General features: G+C 37.5%; 1 protein-coding gene across 4 annotated transcripts in view; it reads right to left on the bottom strand.

Annotated features, from left to right (window-relative positions):
• LOC105385800 (V-type proton ATPase 116 kDa subunit a 1) overlaps positions 1-15,322 on the bottom strand; it is a 32,629-nt gene that overhangs the window by 2,542 nt on the left and 14,765 nt on the right. For 2 of the 4 annotated variants that reach the window (XM_048622963.1, XM_048622966.1), the window contains 10 exons: positions 11,599-11,766; positions 10,523-10,852; positions 9,277-9,453; positions 8,635-8,847; positions 7,753-7,903; positions 6,992-7,365; positions 6,796-6,905; positions 6,575-6,702; positions 6,032-6,255; positions 5,547-5,721 (listed from right to left, as the gene is read on the bottom strand). In XM_048622963.1, the coding sequence (XP_048478920.1) occupies positions 5,547-5,721; positions 6,032-6,255; positions 6,575-6,702; positions 6,796-6,905; positions 6,992-7,365; positions 7,753-7,903; positions 8,635-8,847; positions 9,277-9,453; positions 10,523-10,852; positions 11,599-11,766 (2,050 nt within the window). Of the gene's footprint in view, positions 1-5,546; positions 5,722-6,031; positions 6,256-6,574; positions 6,703-6,795; positions 6,906-6,991; positions 7,366-7,752; positions 7,904-8,634; positions 8,848-9,276; positions 9,454-10,522; positions 10,853-11,093; positions 11,157-11,299; positions 11,309-11,598; positions 11,767-15,322 lie in introns of those variants that run through there. The other 2 variants (XM_048622965.1, XM_048622964.1) reach the window with 2 other exon arrangements.

Here is a 15,322-nt window from a genome sequence, read left to right as displayed (position 1 = left end):
CTTGTTAGTGCACTCAATTGCTACTGTAGTATCATCAGCGTACAGTATGCTTGTATGTTCAATATTTAAAGGTAGATCATTAATATATAGAAGAAATAGCAGGGGTCCAAGAATGCTTCCTTGGGGCACACCATGTTTTATTTCTCTATATTCTGATCTGAAAGATTTTCTTATATTATTTTCCGTGTTATTAATTTCAACGCATTGTACTCTATCTGATAAGTAACTCTCTATCCATTTATATGCGTTACCCCTAATTCCATACTTATATAGTTTTTGAAGAAGTTTTTGGTGGGATACAAAATCGAAAGCCTTACTCATATCCAGAAAAAGTCCCGCGATAGGTTGACTTCTATTAAGGCTTTCCATTATTTCTTTAACTAAAGAAAAACAGGCAAAAGTTGTTGAGAATTTTTTCCGAAATTCAAACTGCTGGGGGGACAAAATTTGATATTTATTAATAAATGAATTGAATTTTTCATACATTACTTTTTCGAGAATTTTTGACATGATTGGAATAAGTGCTACTGGGCGATATTTATTTAAGTCTGTTTCATCTCCTGATTTGTGTTTTGGTTTGACAATGGTTTTTTTTAGATTTTGTGGAAAGATACCCTGCAATAATGATAGATTCATTATAAAAGTAAGGGGTGCGACTAATTCATGGCGGCACAATTTCACAATTTTTGTACATATATTATCATACCCTACTGCATTTGTATTCTTCAGTTGAGCAATTATTTTAATCATCTTATCTTCACTAATTGGATTCAAAAATATTGTATTATAATTTGATTTAAATTCATATTTATTCTGGAAATTATTATTGTCTATATTTATATTATTTTCAATTGTATCTATAAAAAAATTATTAAATATTGTACAAATGTCATGAGGATTATTATAAGTTATAGTTCCATGTGTTACTTTTTTAATGTCACTTTTCATATTATTATTTAGAATATTGTTACTATTTATAATGTCCCATGATGCTTTGCACTTGTTCGTTGCCTTTGCAATAAATTCATTATTGCATTTTTTTTGTGCGCATTTTATTGTTTGTTTCAGAATTCGGCTATAATCTTTGAACTTTTTTTTCAAGTAGGCTTTTTTTGTTTGTGTACTTTGATATTTATAATAATAGTTTCGTTTGGTCTTACAACTTATCTTAATACCATTAGATATCCAGTTAATACGTTTGTTTCTATTTGATATTTTTATTTTTATTATTGGAAAACATAGTTCAAAGAAGAGCATGACCAATTCCTGAAATGAATTAAAGGCGGAATTTGTGTCTGTCTTATCATAAACTTCAGAAAAGGTCAATGACTTCATGGCATCTTGGAATTTTACCATATTTTGTTGACTGAAATCGCGTTTATTTTCGAACCAATAACAAATATCTCGATTTCTTTTTAGGGGAAAACTAAGGAACTGTCCTGTGTTATGATCAGACAGTCCGGTTTTTTTTACAAAACCAGCCACTTTTTGGACGTTACTGGCAAACAAATCGAGGCAGGCTTTTTTCCTAGTAGGTTCGTTTATATGAATTTTTAAATGGTAGTTATTTAGTAGACTAATTAATTCTTGAGAGTTTTTATTTACTACTAGTGTGTTGATATTCCAATCTCCACAAAGAATTAACCTTTTCCTTGATCTTTCAGTAAAGTAGTGTAGTAGTTTTTCTAAAGTATCCAGAAAGGTTTGAGGGTTTGACGTTGGTGTCCTATATATACAGATAATAACTATATTATAGTCAGTCAACTCAATGCCACAGCACTCAAATATCAGGTTTATCTTTAGCTCTTTTGGTATATCTATTTCTTTGTATCTTAGTGAATTTTTGACAAGTATAGCTGTTCCCCCTCTTTTTTCTGATTTACGAGAATAAAAGGCGGCTTTTTGGAAGTTTTTCAAACGAAAATTAAATTCTTCTCCTGATTTTATAAAAGTTTCACTTAGGGTTCTACCTTTTTTGGCATAAGATTTTTTTGCCTAATCTCGTATTGCATAGTAACGTTTGGTCAAAGTCTCGTTACGCCGAAAATCGTATGGCATAAATCTCGTTTAGTAAAAAGTTATTTCGCATAACATTGTTTAGCCTAATAATGGTATAGCCAAATCTTGAATAGCCTAATAATGCTATGGCATAGGTTTATACAAAGTAATAATATTCGTTTGGCTTTAAGTTTGACGGAGCGTCTCCCTACATAGCGCAAACTGGTGCCTTGTATTGTTTCCGCTGTTAGGAAAACGCTCCGCTCCGCTTCGCTGCGCTCCGCTTTGGTTTTGATGAACATGTGCACCTAACACGCTCCTCCTCGCTTTGCTCGTCGTCGCACCTATTTTTAGGTTTCGATCTCATGGGGTTTGTAATAATTATATTGGTCGTTAACTTTCGATTTTTTGATCATACAATATCGTGATTTTCGGGATGTAGGAGAAAAATACCACAATTTGTACATTTAATATATTATTTATTAAGATAACATTACGAGAAACAAGATTATACATAGGTATAGACGAACATAAATTTGAGCAAACGAAACTTAGGTTTTTAAAGATTGTGCCTAAAGAGTTTTAGACGAAACGAGCCTTATGCCACATAAGTCTTGGCAAAGTGATGGTTCGGCCAAAAAAGTTTAGACCATACGAGTTATGCGAAATGAGTTTTGGTCAATAAAGATTATGCCAGATGAGCGGAACCCTTCACTTAGACATATTACGTCCAACTCCACATTGCAATCGGCCAAATCTTCAATAAGTACATTTAATTCATCTTGCTTACTTATTGCACTGGCTATGTTTTGATGATATATAGTAAGTTTATTTTCGTTATCTGTATTGGGCACGAAAAAATATTGACTCTTGATGCATTTCTGGCAATTTATTTGTTTCGCTTATTATTTTATTATTTAATTGTTTCTTAAAAAACCACGGTATCGTACCTTTTTTGTCCTGATGCTGACTTATTCTTTTACTATTCTGATATTTTTGAAAAAACCACGGTATCGTTCCTTTTTGGTGTATCATATTTTTTTTTGTTTGTTCTGATATTCGTTCTTTAATGTTTTTTATAAATTTGTTTTCGTACTCTAGAGAGTCAATTTCTATGTTTATTTTATTGCATATAGTATGCTTGTTTATTGACTGATTTGAATTAAATCTTACGAATTTTACATGCGGATTATTGTTACATATTATTTCAAGTTTCGAATTTACGATGTTATTATTTAGGTATCTAGATTTAAGTATTTCTAGTAGGAAAACTTTGGTTTTGTGTAGCTTAGGTAGTGCAGTCGATAGTTCATCTATTAGTTTAGAACTGCTTTTATCGTTTGCGCCTACACTTATTATTACCCTATCATCAATTCCTAGATCATGTTCCAAAGTGGCAAAGAAATCTGACTGACTGATTTGAATTAAATCTTACGAATTTTACATGCGGATTATTGTTACATATTATTTCAAGTTTCGAATTTACGATGTTATTATTTAGGTATCTAGATTTAAGTATTTCTAGTAGGAAAACTTTGGTTTTGTGTAGCTTAGGTAGTGCAGTCGATAGTTCATCTATTAGTTTAGAACTGCTTTTATCGTTTGCGCCTACACTTATTATTACCCTATCATCAATTCCTAGATCATGTTCCAAAGTGGCAAAGAAATCACTTTCTGAAAGTATACTAGATGATTCTGCATTTGGCTTTACAAAAGAAATACATTTAAAACGATCATTCCAGTGTTTTTTTCGAAGGGCCATTAGATTAGGAGTTATACCGGCAATTTGCTCATCACCAATTATAACAACTTTGTTTTTCTGTTCTTTCTGTGATTTCTGTGATTCCAGCTGTTTAGGTTTCATGTCTTTATCGACGGAAGGTGATATATTCTCAGTCTTCATTTTAGTGCCGTTTACATTTTTGTGACCTAGAAGTCTTGGTTCTTCTCCTAAGGTCGCTGACTGTTTGATTTGTTCCTGTGGTGATTCTGATTCTGGTTCATCTGTCTCTGATTCAAAAAGTAGGTTAGGCATAGTTTTGTTGTTTATATTATTACTCTTCTTCTGTTTTTTTTATTTTTTTGATGTTAGCGTTCGGTGTAAGACATAATTTTGTTAACTGGTCAACCTTCTTCTTATATTTTGTTAATTCATTTTTTAAACAATAATTTTCCGTTAACATGGCTTCTATCTCACTTTCAGCTGACTTTAGCTGCATTTCTAAATTTGTAATTTTTTCTTTGACATGCTCTAGTTCATTTGTCATCTTAGCATTGCGGATCTCTGAACAGCTACTACTTCGGGGTAAGTTACTCGTACTATTTTTATTAGGTGTTTATGTAGGTGCACTGTAATCTACTTCACTTTCAGAGTCCAGACCTTCTGATAGTGACTCAAAAGAATTGTTTGTCGGAATATTCACCACGATTTCTTTCCTCCGCTGTGTGATGTTTTGGTTGATCATCGTAGGAGAGTGAGTAGTTTTTTTAATAGGGGATGGTTCTTCCAAAGGTGTGACGTTTGTGCATATTGTTGATAGATTATTAATATCATTGTATGTAGAAGAATTTCCGGTTTTATTTGACTGCATCTTTGACTTACTATCAATTATAGTAGCCGTTGGTGTAGGCTTTTTTGGTAATGGAGTACTTGATTTTTTACTACATTTTATACATTTCCAGGTCGCTTTCTTCCCTGTTTCCATGATTTGGTATCGTTTCCTTGGTACGCCTGAACATTCATTTTCTAGGCATAATATTTGTTTACAGGTAACGCACTTTAAATAGTCGTTTCTTCGACAATTAATCTGGCATCCCGCACAACAATAGATGTTAGGAGGCATCTTGCAGTATTTTCGTGTAATGGAACGCAATTATACAAGTTTTTTTGATATGGCAACACTTGAAACGACTTGTCATAACAAATTACTCTGTGAATGTCATTCTTCTGCTTTCTCAAATGTCAATGTCAGAGTTGTTGTGCTTGCGCATGCGCCGAATTTTGGTCGTTAATTGGTTATAATTTTCAAAAATACGTATGTGTTTCAAAAATTTAACCGTTTAGATTGATTTCAAGTTGAAATATTTGTGATAAATAGTGATGATACAGGCGAGCTCACCAGTTACGAATGTCTGGAATCCCGTTGCGCCGGTTAGTTGGATGTTTTCACAATAGTTTTGTTGCTAAACGATGAATTTAAATTGGTATTTTCTATTTAATTGAATAAGAGGTACACAAAAGCCTTGTTTACGTTTTTGACGTTCCGTCACTATCTTTAGAGCTAGTAGCGATAAGATGAGGATAGATATTATAACTTTCCTTTAAAGAAGTATATTTCCAGCAATGGAAGAGTACGATTTGATAGTATGATGACTTATAAAGGAATAATATCAGTTGTGCTTGGGCTTTGAAAATACAAAATAGAAAGAAAATACAGAGGGTTGTTTTTCCTTTATTTAAATCGCCTAAAGGGCACAAAACGGCGTCACATTCCGACCGCTTTTCTCTGTGCCTACAAAAGGACTTAGAATATGTTTTTTTAACTTACGTGAGTGAGCCAACGACAGCGCCCAAAGCCTCAAGTACGACGCCGTGTGCGACACGGTGCCCAGGATGTACTCGATGGTGTGGATAGCCTGTGTGATGAGCAGCTCCCCGAGCGACTCCCCCGCGGGCTCCGGGGGCTCCGCAGACTCCGGGCTTTCCACGCCCTGCTGGTATTTCTGTGGGTTGTGGGGACAGATCTGATGAATATTTAATGGTGGGGATTGCAGGGATTGGTGAGTGTTTCGTGGAGATGTTGATGTGGATTGCTTGCCAACCCTGGGTAAGTGCTCTATGAATCCATGAAACTTTATCAATAGCATATAATTAAATTGAAAGGAAATTTGAGCCAATCGGTTACTACCAATTAATTTAAGTTTAAATGTTACAGCCAGTTTATGGATAAACTGGAACTTTACAGGATTGTCAAGTGCCACGATGATTTGATAAGTAACTTCATTTTGTAAAATAGTTATTTTCTGTACTGACCCTTCGTTTCTTATCCGACATAATCTGGTAGACCGGTTTCCCGAAGAGGATGACAGGTATGCAGAGGAAAGCCAGCACAAGGAAGGTCTTCTGCAATTCATCCTGTCCCGCGTAAATGTACCCTTGACATGGAGGCCCATCCTTCGATTCTGTTTTCTTTAAGAGCATCATATTGATGAAGAGAATCAAGATTTGAGGAGCACATGATGAGCCGTACACTGGATCTGAAAATAAAGCAGGTTTAATATTTCTGAACATTATTTAGATATAATAAATTGCTTACTACCATTATCATAATTCATTGTAATATCTTTAGCCAAAAGATTGTTCCATTTAAAAAATGTCTGACCAAATTTTTTAACCCTTCAGGTGTTGCTATTTATACTACGAGTATCTTTACGATTCATCAATCATGATCGCGAGCAACAGTCTGACATCGGTAATGGGTTATAATGAAAGTAGCCGATCGAATTATCTATTGTGTCTTCACGTTGATCTAGTTCTCTAAATATAGAGAGATCTGCTTGTGTTTAATCCACTAACCTGTCGATACACTGCTGTACATCGTCCATTTCATAAACATCATTATACAGAGGTACCAAAATAGTAGTAGCAAAAAGACGATTTGGGGTATGTACTGCAGGAATATCATTTCCGGACGTCGAAAGAAACTGAAATGTAAGAGGATTGCTTAGTTATGTGTAATTGTTTACTATATGAATGGATAAGACTAAATAACTAGTTTCTATGAATTTAGTAATTACTTGAAGTTTACCACACTCATTGTCACACCGAACGCCATGTGCAGCACTCCGAATATTATCGAGAGCTTCATTTTGAATGAGTTTGTGAATATTATGTTGTTTTCCGCGAACTGAAAAATTAAAAACTAGTTAGTATTCCGTAATTTCATCATACATTTCAAATAATAATTCTTGTAGCTGTTAACAATAAATTTACCTGCCAAACGGGATCCATACCAAATGGATAGGGTGTACCCGTATAAGAGTCCCTTGGATCTAAGCTCCTATACTGGCTACTTTTCAAAGACTCTTCATCGTACACATTCCTCCAACTGCTCCCAAATATATTCAGTGACTTGGAGAAGAAGTCGTTGTATATGAACCCAGTGTATATCGAGAACAGTCCCATGAGGAGGATGATGTATCGTCCGCCGAAGAAAATGTTCCAGATTTCGTTGTCGGTCTTGACTTTGAGGAATTTCTTCTCGAATATGACGAGGACGAGGCCGAAGATCGTCATGAGCAGGCCGTGACCCACGTCGCCGAACATCACGGCGAACAGGAACGGGAATGTGATTATGGTGTATAGAGCTGGAACAATAAATAAATGCAGTAAGTAAATATTATGTAAGTAATAAATTAGTTTCCTAGGCAAGGTTGCAAAGAATCAGTGTATAGAATAAGAATCATTGCACCGGACTGACAATACCTAAGTACTTATAATATAATAGAATCATTATATCAAACGGCTAACACTGTAAAACCAAGGTAAAACCAGTAAGCGATATGAGATGACGTTGCATAGTAACTTATATCGATGATGATACATCACGAGGAATAATCGTTAAACTGACTGACGTTAACAATACTCTTATTACTTGTGTTATATTCAATGAGAATTTTAGTATATTTTGCAATGATTTAAAAGAATCAAGTCATAGTATACTATTTTAGGAGAGTTTTAATAAATGCACCTACCTGGATTAACTTCCCTATAGCTGGCGATTCCATAGGAATCAATGAGGTTCTGGAAGCCGCTGGTGAACTTGTTGGTGCGGTTGAAGGTGGGCGGCACCTCGCGTGTGGGCACGTAGTGTAGGATCGACGGGATCGGGCTGCCGCTGGCTTTCTGAAGAATTTAATTAAGTAGTAGACTACAGAGAGGGTATCGCGAAGTCAAGACGAACAAACATAATATAATATGTTACGATTACGAATTAGTGTGTGTAGAACATTTTGAATCAGATAATCGTTGTCTAAATAAGTGAGCGGTAGGGAGGCAGACACTACACAGAAATAATAGGTTAATAGCTTGCCAACTGCCCCATACTACACTCACGAGCTTTTCATTGCTCGTGAGTGTCATTCATTGTAAACAGAAATATGAGCTGATAGCACAGTGTGTCTATGCGTAATTTAGTTACCTAATTAACTGTTTGAGCTTGGATTTTGGCAGTAGTTTCGGTAAATATATGCCAAATTCCTAGTCTAAACTAATTATCTTGAATTAGCCTTTATTACCTATGATGACAACTTTATAAAGTGATCTAACGGTAAAAAGATCTCGCCTTCTTATGTAATAAAAATAAACTCTTGTAGATCCTCAATCTGCTGTAAAATCGGTAAGTATAGTAAGCCGAAAGGGGGATCTCAAGAGTCACCCCCTTTTGGCTTACTATAAAATTTTTGTAACACACTGTATAGGGTTTCTGGTAGCGTTTTCCAACTACAAAACGATGAATAACATATGCTTTTATTCTTCGTATAAACGACTTTATAGGTAAACGTCGATTTAAAAACTACTCTCCGTTTGAAAAAGGGGCTCTTGTTGATCAATGATTTGTCAATTTTCATACATACCACGCCATTATCCAGCGCTTGCTGCACAATATGCAAGTCCTTTCTCGGCACCCAGCATTCCGCTATCAGGCACTTCTTCACTATGTCCATACTGAACATGTTCAGCGTGTGGTATATCGCCTTCTCCTTCCGCACCAGCACCATCCAGGTGCTGATGTCTCGCGCTATGTTGGTCAGGACTAGCCGTCGGTGCTGCTCCGTTTGGTCTAGCACCTGGAAGAAGTTGGGATGTTATTGGGATTTTTATGTGGATGACGTGATTGATTAATATTTGGGTCATGGTGGTTGGTCATGTAGAATTGGGTTATAGTAACCGTGGCGAAAGGATTAGATGATCATATTAGTTGTCAGTCTCTGACCACATGAAACGGACCCTTTCGTTTGTTATAAAGATTTTTGATAAAAGGTAGTATAGTCCGGAAACGTCTGCAGTAAAAACGGTAGTGGGGAGGGCGACCGCTGTATAATAACTTACAGTTGCACGCGATGCCTTTACCCTACCAACCATCACCACCTAAGATCAGACAAATTTCTCGTCCAACTACCCTTTACAAGCACTCACAATCTCCAAATCCATGTACGTGTTTTACATGCTTGTAAGTCATGTTTAAGGCGAAGCATACGGCAAATTCTAGTACTCACAATCTCCAAATCCTTGATCCTGGAGATGACCCCGCCGAGCATGTCCTGCTGCTCCTTGTACATGGCGGGGCACGGGTACAGCGTCGCCTGGAATCCGTGGCACACCTTCTTGACTCGCAGCTTGATCTGCTCCCCGTGGAAGAACACCACGAACACTGTCTTCATCAGCTCGTGGCCCTGGGGGATGAGGTTTATTAGCAGATGAGTAGGGTTTAGTTATGTTTGGTCGTGGCGGGTGGGGTGAAAGGTTACTTTTTAAGCCGAATAGCTACCGTAGTACCAACGACACATAAACAGTGGCAGCGTCGCTCACCTATCACTAGTCTATATTTTCTTTCATGTAAGTACCTACATAATTATTTAGAGGAGTTTTTGAGAAACACGGGCATGTATTATTGTAGACTACTGTTGAATAAACAAGGTTGTAATGACTTGTAATGAACCATATAATTTATTCATCCAATGTAGCTCTATTCCGAGCAAAAAAAAAACGCTTGTTTAGCTCAGACGTAAACAAATTACCTAGGTAATGCCAATTGCAGTGTAAATAAACTAAAACCGTTCATTAACTGCAAATAGATTGATGGTACATCAAATATACATAGAATCTTCGCTGTTGACGTCGTACCTGCCGGGAATAATTCATAGTGCTCGTTTATAAAAAGCATGGGGGCGGTAGAGGGTGAAAAATCGATAACAACGGCGGGTTAATGACCAAACACACTTGTGAATTCACTTTCAAACAACTGTAACTGGTCGTCAAAAGGCCATTTCTTCAGTTACATCAACGTTTACGGGTTTACGGGCTCTTTCGCTGTCAACACGTTAGCTTTTATTAAGTTCTTCTTTCTAGTTCTAATTAAGTAATCGACCGACCATGATTCCGTCAGCACTGTTATAATGATTCCATGCCTAAAATTCATATCACGTGTGTTTTTGTTTTGAAGGTACAACCATATTAGCTAACACAGTACCTACCTAACTTTAATCTAAACGACGCAACGTTATAAATCTCGGAAAACAATAGCAAGTTATAAAATAACAACCGACGAACGTCAATTCTACCGAAACTATCCACTTCATAATGGAACGAATAGAAGTATTTTACTTTTACTACCTTTAAATAGCGATAATATTTTGACGTCACCTTTACCGTAAAATAAACTACCGATTCCACTTTTCCATTTTACTAGCAATACACAGTAGTTAAATTATAAACTGTACATGTACTTAACAAAATTCTTACCGTAACAGGATCCTTCAGCGGCTCATCAATCTGCGCTTGCTTGAAGAAGATGTTTCCGTGTGATATTCTCCAGAGCATCTTCTCGAACGAGGCCACTCTATGGGTCGCCACCACTCCAGCTATGAATCCCAGGTGTGCTATCCCCCCTTCTGTAGTAGTCGCCACCTGGACCGACGCAGAGATCCGCCTCTGAGCACTGTGGTCTTGGAAGAAGGTCTGCATCTTCTCTATAAGGAGTTTGAGCTCGATCAGTGAGAGGTAATCGGTTTTGAGGTTTTGAGCGTTCCGCGTGATCTCTTGGATTTCGGATTCTATGAAGTCGATTCTTTCCTGGAAAGGGAAAGTGAGATGATGTTAACGGAAAGTCTAACCAATATAAAGGGTGTTGCAAAAAGGGTATACTAAGCCGAAAGGGGGTAACTCAGTGGGCTATTCTGAACAACTATTGTTCTACGAGTTTTGGAAATTCACGAAAATAAAAAAATCTTTTCCATAGACACAGTAGTAGCTTCAATACTTCTGCGCTCTTTATTTGACACTGATTCTCCATCTCCATTACATACACACGCACCTCCAATATATTGATCTCCCTCGGGCTCAGGGTCTGGTGCTGCTTCTGCGGCGGCGGCGGCGGCGGCGGCTCGGGCAGCTCGCCGGCCATCCAGCGCAGCTTCCTCTCCATCTCTATCACACACACCCACCTCTAGTATATTGTACTGCCTCGGGCTCAAGATCTGTCTCTGGTACTCATTCTCCGTCTCTATCGCACCCACCCACCTCCAATATATTGATTTCCCTCGGCATCAGAGTCGGGTGCTGATCAGCTGCAGCTCGCCGGCCACCCAGCGCAGCTTCCTCTCCATCTCTATCACACACAGCCACCTCTAATATGTTGATCTCCCTCGGACTCAAGGTCTGAATCTGCTTACATTCTGTCTGTCTCTGGCTCTCATTCACCATCTCTATCACACACACCCACCTCTAATATGTTGATCTCCCTCGGACTCAAGGTCTGAATCTGCTTACATTCTGTCTGTCTCTGGCTCTCATTCACCATCTCTATCACACACACCCACCTCTAATATATTGATCTCCCTCGGGCTCAGGGTCTGGTGCTGCTTCTGCGGCGGCGGCGGCGGCTCGGGCAGTTCGCCGGCCACCCAGCGCAGCTTCCTCTCCATCTCACTACATCGCCGCACCTCCGTCACGTAGCGACGCTGGAAGTCGTTCACGTGGGGGTTCAGCTGGAAGGAATTACGTGGATTTGAGTAAAAGTTAAGGAGGAGATTGAGCCATCTAGTTAGACCTGGGTGGAGATGGGAGGATGACCGCGATAGGTTTATCACCTGCTATAGGTGGCTGGTAATGACTGGATGCGGAAAGCTATAGATCGTATTGAGTGGAGTGCTTTGTGAAAGGCCTACGTCTAGTGGCTGAGGATGATAAGTAAAATTTAAGGACGCTATAGATTGAGGCGTGGTGGAGATGGAAGGATGACCTTGATAGGATTATGTCGGGATAGTGTTAGGAAACTGACACAACAATTGTAAATAGAGGGCTAATGATCATTAGTAGAGCTACAAAAGTGATTTCATATACTTTCGTCACCATTCACGTCTAGCTTTTATTATTATTTATGTATGTCAGTAGACGCTCCATCTGAGCTTTTATCTGCTTTCCATCCATCGTAAATTAGAAGTATAGCTTTTCAGAGCGGTCTTAAAAGACACTTCTAAAGACATGTACACAACGAGGCCCGAGGGATATCGCAGCACCTACGTATATAGATTACAGTACAATCAGAACAGGAACCAATTACGGCATTAGCTGAAAGGAAACATCATATCTAAGAGGAACAAGTGTATCAGAGACCAAGCGGGCAAGCTGGAGTTCCAATCATTTTTGTATGTCAATGTATTTTTAGACCTGCACTCATACGGGCAATTGTGGATTGTGGGACATACACAATTGAAGTGAGCTCTGTCGAGTCTTTGTGCTGGCACCACGGATAGGTGGCCTGATAGTTTAATTGGATGTTGGAGTCAATGACCTGGGTGATTTGATAGGAGCATTACAATCCAAGAATGATAAAATATTATATTGTGCGATATGTGCCTAGAGATAAGTCGTATAGTGAATAAAGAGAGTAAGTAAAGGTGGTATTGTTCAAAATGTTTGTGTGGGATACCCTCCAATTCGCATCAGAAAATTTGAAGTACGTAGTTAGAAACGTACGGTTGTAATACAAAGGTAGGTAAGTACATAAAAGACAATGAAATTGCCTCCTTATACAAAACATTTACGCAAGGCCACAAACACAAACATTGCATAAGAAAATATAGTCTCAGAACAAATAGGTGAGACTCATTGACGCTTCAATTAAAACTAATCAGAGGAGCAGGGACGACCAGTGTTAAGTGATCTCAACTGGCTGATATATGATACTGCTGGACCGGTCAACATCCCTGGTGGAAGAGATACCCACGGTATATTCTAGAAAAATACTAGGTAGTCTGGTGCTGGTTATGTCATATTTAACACGTTCACGGTCACGATAAATAAATTATATTTATTAACAATCTACTCGTTCTGGCTCATGAATCTCACGATGTAAAGATTTTTCATAAGGATACAATGTTATTTTGATTAACTACATTCTTATGCAACTTAATCCCAGTACCGATAAGTATTTATAGCGTTTCATATTTCAGAAATCACTCAGCAAGAACCCGATTTCTCTGATGGTGAAAAGCTTCTGACACCAGAAAACATACGCTGTAAACTTACTAAAAAAAATCTTGGAGAAGCGCATGTCCACCGACTGGTTAACGACGACGAGTTAGTCGGAGTTTATTATAATCGTGCACTATTTAGTTCCCAATCGAACGAAATGTTAGCTAAACGAAAATTTTAAGGTAAATTAAATTTATGAGAGTAATTTCCACACGGTGCGTTTGGCAAACGAACAATTAGAGTTCACTTTATAGCCCATTGCTTCAACGAACAACGTCTTTGACTGGACGCTGGACGGCTGGTCACCGTGCCAGATTTAAGAAAATTTATAGAATATGCTTATGGAAATATATTTTTTATACATAAAATATGTTGATGACTAAATTCTTCTATGGGTGTACCAAATAAGTGAATTAATGTAGAGATACGTAGAGCCTAAATACAAAGTTGCAGTATACTTATGAGCTTTATGTTATGCGAAAGGAGCTTTTACCTGCAAGCTTGGTTTTCGTGCAGTTTTCCTGTGCCACTTTTCAAGATCAATGTAAGGTTACCTACATCGGTGCAACTATTTCCACGTAATAACATGACACATAAGGTTGAATACCTTATACAGTGTGTAAATGACATGCTCCCGAAAACTGAAAGTGGCTAAATTTTACCAGTTTCAGTAATACAACAGATTTCATATTTAAGTTGCTATAATAGCTAGGTAATCTATCTAAGATACAATGAGGTTGAATTTAAATTATTGGAAAGCATAAGTATATACCTAGGTATACCTACTTATTGTTGTATTATTTTGACCAGCCATGTCGTGCGTGCGGAACATTTCCAATTTCATGCATTGATTGGTCGTTTTCTGCCTCTAACTTGTAGAAGACAATATCGCCCAAGGTAACGATGTAACCTTTGCTTTTGTATTATTATGATAACAGGCTCGTCCCTCGGGGCCGCTGTCCTGTCCTACTTGATTTTTAGAGCATACTGTATGTGTGTATAACATGCTGAAATATCTCTGTAGCTGTATAACATACATAAGCATAGCTTATTGTGAGTAAGTATCTTTTTTATGTTGACCTATCCAAAATTGTTTCTAAAAAAATGGCTGTCTATAAAACTTGAAGATTTCAGGTCAATTCTTAATAGGTCATAAGTACTTCTGAAGATTCATTTAAAAAGATATTTACCAAAGTGCTTTGGTGTATCAATCGCTTGTAAATTTATAAAGTGGATATCGACCATAATCTGTACGATTGTTTGTAATGTTTTCTGCGTTCCGTCAACGAAACATTTCAGAAGTAAAAGTTGATAACCTTTACTTGGCGATGATGATAATTCATTACCGGTAGCGGAAGGTTCAATTTATGGAATAATTTTGGCTAAAATCACTAAAACGTGTCAATTTATTAATGATGGCAATTATCAGTGACAGTTTAGATTAGCAAGGTGCGCCTTTGGTCGAAGTTCGTGACCAAAACCGTCAAGATATTGATTTGCGAAATATACCTACTTACGAATATCTTGCTTGAGTGTTACAACAAAACGTGCGAATTTGGCTTCAAAAGTAGGTAAGTAATATAAACAAAAGGTCCAAATTGCTACCATGTCACCAAAAGGTTTTTTATAAACTATGTACCTACTTACGTACGGCTAGAAAATGTATTGCAATATTTTCAAGCTCAAAGAGGTGGAGGTCACCCAAAGCTCCTGTCCCTTTTTAAATTTCGAAATTTACTCTTGCAACACCTCTTTTTAAAATAGATAACGTCGAATAGATTTTTAGGATTCCAAAGAGGATGCGAATTTTCATAAGTGCTTCCGGGAGTTTACAATTTCTGAAAACACATTTATATTTACATTCTATCTAGATCATACTCTTCATTTGAGTGTTTAAATACTAATAAATACTACCACGAAATGCCCCGGTTTCCCCATCCTACATCCAAAACAAATAACGGCCGAAGTCTACTGATTACTGAATTTGTATTGGAATATCTTTGGAGAGGAACATAATTCAGAATTTCTTCAGCTTCAGGCAGGTATACCGTACAAGGAAGATTTTAC

Source organism: Plutella xylostella, chromosome 9, assembly GCF_932276165.1.
Source record: "Plutella xylostella chromosome 9, ilPluXylo3.1, whole genome shotgun sequence".
Taxonomy (NCBI): Eukaryota; Metazoa; Arthropoda; class Insecta; order Lepidoptera; family Plutellidae; genus Plutella; species Plutella xylostella.
The sequence above is the reverse complement of the archived record's forward strand: the minus strand, read 5'-3'. Positions and strand labels throughout refer to the sequence as shown.